General features: G+C 36.0%; 1 protein-coding gene across 1 annotated transcript in view; it reads right to left on the bottom strand.

Annotated features, from left to right (window-relative positions):
• Positions 1-5180: 5180 nt before the first annotated feature.
• The window catches only part of LOC124356051 (equilibrative nucleoside transporter 4), a 65005-nt gene continuing 61890 nt past the window's right edge, over positions 5181-8295 (bottom strand). The window contains exon 9 of the mRNA XM_046807213.1: positions 5181-7888. Within this exon, the coding sequence (XP_046663169.1) occupies positions 7578-7888 (311 nt within the window). The 3' untranslated portion in view covers positions 5181-7577. The remainder of the gene's footprint in view (positions 7889-8295) is intronic.

The following is an 8295-nucleotide window of genomic DNA, read 5'->3' as shown; positions in this document are numbered from 1 at the left end:
GGACGTTTGCTCTCAATTTTAATGTCCAGATTCAAATGAAAATGAGTAGTAAACATTGAACTAGATGATGTTATTTTGTTATTTAAACGTTCACGACGACGTGCACCTCATCTGGTACATGCGATCTTTCACAGCTGCCGTTGTGTACCTGATCGAGTACACATCGGGCTTTTGTACAGCTCGTTGTGCGCCTGATGAGGCTCATTAATATGAGTAATCTATGTATTTTCTTAATGCATTTTTATTGTTTGCCTGTCTTAGTGGTTAATTAAATCTTATCCTGCTCTTAAATAAATACCTTAGACTGTCATGTACCCATATGGGGCAGGATTACTTAATTTTTAATGAAGGTAAATTAATTTTTAGATATCCCTTGGGGTACATGGAGAAACATTGAAAAAACATATTAAAACATTGTTTTTTTGTGCAAAATTACGAAGCCAACATACATTTCTTGTTATACTTGGACATTAAACGTAAAACAATATTACGCTTTTTTGCCATTATTCTTGAAAAATTTGACGGCAAATAAAAAAGTCTGAAAATAAACCGTTGTTGAGAACGTGTTAAAACTTTGTAAATAAATTGTTTAAAAAATGTGGTAATGTTACATCTGTTTTGCATCCTTTGGCAATGCACAAAATGCACAGTATTTCTACAACCTTGGACCATTAATATGTATTCTTAAAATCACCCATAAAAATATCCAACAGTCTGAAAGATAATTAATTTTATCATTTTAACATTAATTTTAACTATTTAATTAATTTAATTATGTAACAAATCACCATGATGAATATGTATAAAACAGATTTTACAACACCGAATAAACCATAATGTGAGTGTTTTACACTTAAAAAACCAGCTAAATACATTCTAAAAACATAATGAATTACATCACACCAAAATTAACAAATTTTAAGCCAAAACAAGATTTTAGCTTAATCAAATCAACTAAGTAGGAACTTTCTTAAACTAATCGATCAACAAGAACTCTTAAACAATAAAACAGCTTCCATCTTGAAAGACCTACTAGATTAAAGCTTAATATGTGGAATAGATGGGCTGCACATTGCAGTTTATATCTAGTATCAGTAGTGCAGTATACTGTGTAGTCTGGTAGGCAGTCTGTTTATAGTGTATATATTATTGTAACATTACTTCATTTAATGTTTCTAATCAATTTGTAATTTTTGATTTATAAAAACCAATCTAGTGAATGTTGATTCTAACAAAACACACTGCCCACTTTGACCGAAAGTTTCACCAACAAACAAGGGCTGCCACGTATGTTGATATAAACAGATTATAGTATACATTTTTAGTTATCAAGCTCAGAACTTTGACAAAAGTTTTGTATTGGAACATTCAATAATTTTATAGCATAAGAGCTATAACCTAATTTGTAATATTATTGATAAAATTCATCTCATCAATGCTTCAGTTCTAAAATATCAGAAATACAATTTTAATATAAATGTAGACAACATTGGCATAATAGAAACTTTCCCCCTGTCACATTGTTAGGCTTGTTGAGACAAATCTCAACATTCTGGGGAGGAGGACTTCAGCCCTGTTACATTGTTAGGCTTTAAGAACTCATAATTGTGTTCTAGCTTAAAACAAACTATTGGGCGCAATTGTAATGTTTGTCTCAATATTATGGGGAGGAGGACTTCAGCCCTATTACATTGTTAGGCTTTAAGAACTCATAATTGTGTTCTAGCTTAAAACAAACTATTGGGCGCAATTGTAATGTTTGTCTCAATATTATGGGGAGGAGGACTTCAGCCCTGTTACATTGTTAGGCTTTAAGAACTCATAATTGTGTTCTAGCTTAAAACAAACTATTGGGCGCAATTGTAATGTTTGTCTCAATATTATGGGGAGGAGGACTTCAGCCCTGTTACATTGTTAGGCTTTAAGAACTCATAATTGTGTTCTAGCTTAAAACAAACTACTATTGGGCGCAACTTGTAATGTTTGTCTCAATATTATGGGGAGGAGGACTTCAGCCCTGTTACATTGTTAGGCTTTAAGAACTCATAATTGTGTTCTAGCTTAAAACAAACTATTGGGCGCAATTGTAATGTTTGTCTCAATATTATGGGGAGGAGGACTTCAGCCCTGTTACATTGTTAGGCTTTAAGAACTCATAATTGTGTTCTAGCTTAAAACAAACTATTGGGCGCAATTGTAATGTTTGTCTCAATATTATGGGGAGGAGGACTTCAGCCCTGTTACATTGTTAGGCTTTAAGAACTCATAATTGTGTTCTAGCTTAAAACAAACTATTGGGCGCAACTGTAATGTTTGTCTCAATATTATGGGGAGGAGGACTTCAGCCCTGTTACATTGTTAGGCTTTAAGAACTCATAATTGTGTTCTAGCTTAAAACAAACTATTGGGCGCAATTGTAATGTTTGTCTCAATATTATGGGGAGGAGGACTTCAGCCCTGTTACATTGTTAGGCTTTAAGAACTCATAATTGTGTTCTAGCTTAAAACAAACTATTGGGCGCAATTGTAATGTTTGTCTCAATATTATGGGGAGGAGGACTTCAGCCCTGTTACATTGTTAGGCTTTAAGAACTCATAATTGTGTTCTAGCTTAAAACAAACTATTGGGCGCAATTGTAATGTTTGTCTCAATATTATGGGGAGGAGGACTTGCAGCCCTGTTACATTGTTAGGCTTTAAGAACTCATAATTGTGTTCTAGCTTAAAACAAACTATTGGGCGCAATTGTAATGTTTGTCTCAATATTATGGGGAGGAGGACTTGCACCCTATTACATTGTTAGGCTTTAAGAACTCATAATTGTGTTCTAGCTTAAAACAAACTATTGGGCGCAATTGTAATATTTGTCTCAATATTATGGGGAGGAGGACTTGCACCCTATTACATTGTTAGGCTTTAAGAACTCATAATTGTGTTCTAGCTTAAAACAAACTATTGGGCGCAATTGTAATGTTTGTCTCAATATTATGGGGAGGAGGACTTGCACCCTATTACATTGTTAGGCTTTAAGAACTCATAATTGTGTTCTAGCTTAAAACAAACTATTGGGCGCAATTGTAATGTTTGTCTCAATATTATGGGGAGGAGGACTTGCACCCTATTACATTGTTAGGCTTTAAGAACTCATAATTGTGTTCTAGCTTAAAACAAACTATTGGGCGCAACTGTAATGTTTGTCTCAATATTATGGGGAGGAGGACTTGCACCCTATTACATTGTTAGGCTTTAAGAACTCATAATTGTGTTCTAGCTTAAAACAAACTATTGGGCGCAATTGTAATATTTGTCTCAACATTATGGGGAGGAGGACTTGCACCCTATTACATTGTTAGGCTTTAAGAACTCATAATTGTGTTCTAGCTTAAAACAAACTATTGGGCGCAATTGTAATGTTTGTCTCAATATTATGGGGAGGAGGACTTGCACCCTATTACATTGTTAGGCTTTAAGAACTCATAATTGTGTTCTAGCTTAAAACAAACTATTGGGCGCAATTGTAATGTTTGTCTCAATATTATGGGGAGGAGGACTTGCACCCTATTACATTGTTAGGCTTTAAGAACTCATAATTGTGTTCTAGCTTAAAACAAACTATTGGGCGCAATTGTAATGTTTGTCTCAATATTATGGGGAGGAGGACTTGCAGCCCTATTACATTGTTAGGCTTTAAGAACTCATAATTGTGTTCTAGCTTAAAACAAACTATTGGGCGCAATTGTAATATTTGTCTCAATATTATGGGGAGGAGGACTTGCACCCTATTACATTGTTAGGCTTTAAGAACTCATAATTGTGTTCTAGCTTAAAACAAACTACTGGGCGCAATTGTAATGTTTGTCTCAATATTATGGGGAGGAGGACTTGCACCCTATTACATTGTTAGGCTTTAAGAACTCATAATTGTGTTCTAGCTTAAAACAAACTACTGGGCGCAATTGTAATGTTTGTCTCAATATTATGGGGAGGAGGACTTGCACCCTATTACATTGTTAGGCTTTAAGAACTCATAATTGTGTTCTAGCTTAAAACAAACTACTGGGCGCAACTGTAATGTTTGTCTCAATATTATGGGGAGGAGGACTTGCACCCTATTACATTGTTAGGCTTTAAGAACTCATAATTGTGTTCTAGCTTAAAACAAACTACTGGGCGCAACTGTAATGTTTGTCTCAATATTATGGGGAGGAGGACTTGAGCCCTGTTACATTGTTAGGCTTTAAGAACTCATAATTGTGTTCTAGCTTAAAACAAACTATTGGGCGCAATTGTAATATTTGTCTCAATATTCTGGGGAGGAGGACTTCAGCCCTGTTACATTGTTAGGCTTTAAGAACTCATAATTGTGTTCTAGCTTAAAACAAACTACTGGGCGCAATTGTAATTTTTGTCTCGACATTCTGGGGAGGAGGACTTCAGCCCTGTTACATTGTTAGGCTTTAAGAACTCATAATTGTGTTCTAGCTTAAAACAAACTACTGGGCGCAATTGTAATATTTGTCTCAATATTATGGGGAGGAGGACTTCAGCCCTGTTACATTGTTAGGCTTTAAGAACTCATAATTGTGTTCTAGCTTAAAACAAACTACTGGGCGCAATTGTAATATTTGTCTCAATATTATGGGGAGGAGGACTTCAGCCCTGTTACATTGTTAGGCTTTAAGAACTCATAATTGTGTTCTAGCTTAAAACAAACTACTGGGCGCAATTGTAATATTTGTCTCAATATTATGGGGAGGAGGACTTCAGCCCTGTTACATTGTTAGGCTTTAAGAACTCATAATTGTGTTCTAGCTTAAAACAAACTACTGGGCGCAATTGTAATATTTGTCTCAATATTATGGGGAGGAGGACTTCAGCCCTGTTACATTGTTAGGCTTTAAGAACTCATAATTGTGTTCTAGCTTAAAACAAACTACTGGGCGCAATTGTAATATTTGTCTCAATATTATGGGGAGGAGGACTTCAGCCCTGTTACATTGTTAGGCTTTAAGAACTCATAATTGTGTTCTAGCTTAAAACAAACTACTGGGCGCAATTGTAATATTTGTCTCAATATTATGGGGAGGAGGACTTCAGCCCTGTTACATTGTTAGGCTTTAAGAACTCATAATTGTGTTCTAGCTTAAAACAAACTACTGGGCGCAATTGTAATATTTGTCTCGACATTCTGGGGAGGAGGACTTCAGCCCTGTTACATTGTTAGGCTTTAAGAACTCATAATTGTGTTCTAGCTTAAAACAAACTACTGGGCGCAATTGTAATATTTGTCTCGACATTCTGGGGAGGAGGACTTCAGCCCTGTTACATTGTTAGGCTTTAAGAACTCATAATTGTGTTCTAGCTTAAAACAAACTACTGGGCGCAATTGTAATATTTGTCTCAATATTATGGGGAGGAGGACTTCAGCCCTGTTACATTGTTAGGCTTTAAGAACTCATAATTGTGTTCTAGCTTAAAACAAACTACTGGGCGCAATTGTAATGTTTGTCTCAATATTATGGGGAGGAGGACTTCAGCCCTGTTACATTGTTAGGCTTTAAGAACTCATAATTGTGTTCTAGCTTAAAACAAACTACTGGGCGCAATTGTAATGTTTGTCTCAATATTATGGGGAGGAGGACTTCAGCCCTGTTACATTGTTAGGCTTTAAGAACTCATAATTGTGTTCTAGCTTAAAACAAACTATTGGGCGCAATTGTAATGTTTGTCTCAATATTATGGGGAGGAGGACTTCAGCCCTGTTACATTGTTAGGCTTTAAGAACTCATAATTGTGTTCTAGCTTAAAACAAACTATTGGGCGCAATTGTAATGTTTGACGCAATATTATGGGGAGGAGGACTTGCACCCTATTACATTGTTAGGCTTTAAGAACTCATAATTGTGTTCTAGCTTAAAACAAACTACTGGGCGCAATTGTAATATTTGTCTCAACATTCTGGGGAGGAGGACTTGATCCCCCGATCTCCCTCCTTATGAACACTCATGGTAGATAATTATGACTCAATTATGCAGGTTTTAATTTCATTTAAATTTTAACAACTTCAGATAGAACAAAAAGTAATAGTAGTTTCACTAAAAATAAATAAATAAATAATTTAGGATGAAGGTACTGTATAATTTAGGTTAAATGTATGCGTCTAAATCAGTATATTTTAAAAATATAATATTTTAAAACTCCTAAAAAGTTTTATTTTCCCAATTTTGTGATACCAATTGTTGATGCATTTAAAAAAAATGATCTAATAAAATTTATATTAACCATGAACAGTTTGAATTTGTTGTATTTTTTCAGTGTTTCTTTTTTCACACAATTATATTTGCCATTTTATAAATTGTTTTTCACTGAACAATCAGGTAATACAATATTGTATAGCCAGTAAACTATACTATAATGCACTGCACTGTCAAGTTAACATTTAGCCACCCATTTACATTTTCACTTTCTATATAAATCCTCCCATTTCCATATTTTGTAATTTTAAATCAACGATCAACAGCTTTCACTGTCTACTTTTTTTACCATTTTAACTAAAATTTAAATGCAACCTTAACGTAAAAAGACAACTAAACGATTACACGACACGGGACTCACTGTACTGTTAACCTGTTGAGGAGTAGCTGTAAGTTGTACCAAAAGAGTATTGACGGTTATGACCGTCCATGAGGGGGTTGCCAAAACAATCAATATTGCAACTGTGTATGCACTCTGGTGGCGTTCTTACATACTATTTCGACTGTGAAATGTTCAAAGTAATTATTGATGTACGGTGCTGGCTCCTAGTGACGGAATACATAATCACAGATTTGCCGCCAAATGTTCTGTCATTTTCTCGTGCCACGTCCATTTATAGGCTATACATGGAATCAAAAAACCCAAATACTAAGGTTCACATCATGGACTTCCGAATTAACGTTATCAGACAGATACTGGAAGCACATGTTGCACCAAGAGAAGAGGCCGCAGTTGTGACGCGTCCGTTGGGCGGAGCCCAGCAGCCGCTACGCTTGTCAGGGCGCCATTTCCCCCGCCCAGTACCAGTAAGGGAAAATGGCCAAAGGAAGCTAAAATGCTGCTTTATGTGCTCAAATATAACACGGGGTGAGCGGAAGGAAAGAAACTGCTTATGAGTGCACAAAATGTGAAGTAGCACTTTGTGTGTATCCGTGTTTTGAACACTATCATACGTTTGTAAAATTCTTAAAAAAAACAAAATGTATGAATTTATCAAGTTGTAGATCCAAAAAATGCATTATTATGATATTTTGTAAGGTTTCAATACATTTTGAATGAAAACAACAATTTTTTCTTTACTCCCTGGAGTTCATTAAGGATAATTTTGCTTACTCTAGTATACACTAGGTAGGATGACCGTTATAGCCGTCAGTACTCCCCAACAGGTTAAGGGAATACTGTACGGACTGTAAAACCACCATTCTCACCAGTGAATTTCACCTATTTATGGACTATCTCAAACTATTTTGACTTTTTGGAAGGAAATCCATTTTCCCTGTCAACAAGTGGCAACCCTCTTTTATCACATGATAAGTCTAAGTCTAGTGAGCAGTGAGGGTATACAGGTTAGTTAGGTTGGCAAGAGTGGTTGGGGTCGGGGTAGAGAGGGGTGTGGAGGGGAGGGTTGTCAGAGCTGTGGTCAAACTAACAATAGCTGCAGTTACGATAGTAGTGGTGGCGGTGGGGGTGGGGGTGGTCGAAGTCAAGTTGGACAGGGGTGTACGGATTGTGGGAAAACGAGGGGACGCCTTGCAGGGAGCTATGAGGGGAGGTCCCAACATAGCGTCCAACACGTAGGCCACCAGAGATCCTCCAGTCAGCCCGATGTTGTATGATAGTGTCATTATATTGCCTGCCAACAAAAACAACCAAACACTATATAATATTTCTAAATCAACTAGTTTTATTACACAAATATTGCAGTCCTCAAATGAAACAGCAAGAGAATATTGGAAACATGGACAAATCCTGTTATAATAATTTCTATGTCTTTTATACATTCGTACTCAGTACTTTGTTACATGAATCTAAATTTTGGCTCTCTGGTACATGAAAATAAATAAATATACATTATATATTTCATTCAGATACTTTATTGATTTATACATTATTTAAAACAAATTCTTAGTTGAAATTGAAAAGGGAATAAGACGACAGAGGATAACGTGAGGGTACCTGTGACCGCTCTATGCTCTTCACTGACCCTGCTGAGAGCCTGTATCATCGGCACACTGCCCACCAGTCCGAGAATAACGTACC

The sequence above is a fragment of the Homalodisca vitripennis genome, chromosome 2 (genome assembly GCF_021130785.1).
Source record: "Homalodisca vitripennis isolate AUS2020 chromosome 2, UT_GWSS_2.1, whole genome shotgun sequence".
NCBI classification, from domain to species: Eukaryota; Metazoa; Arthropoda; class Insecta; order Hemiptera; family Cicadellidae; genus Homalodisca; species Homalodisca vitripennis.
Note: the sequence above shows the minus strand (reverse complement) of the source record. Positions and strands in the feature narration are given on the sequence as shown.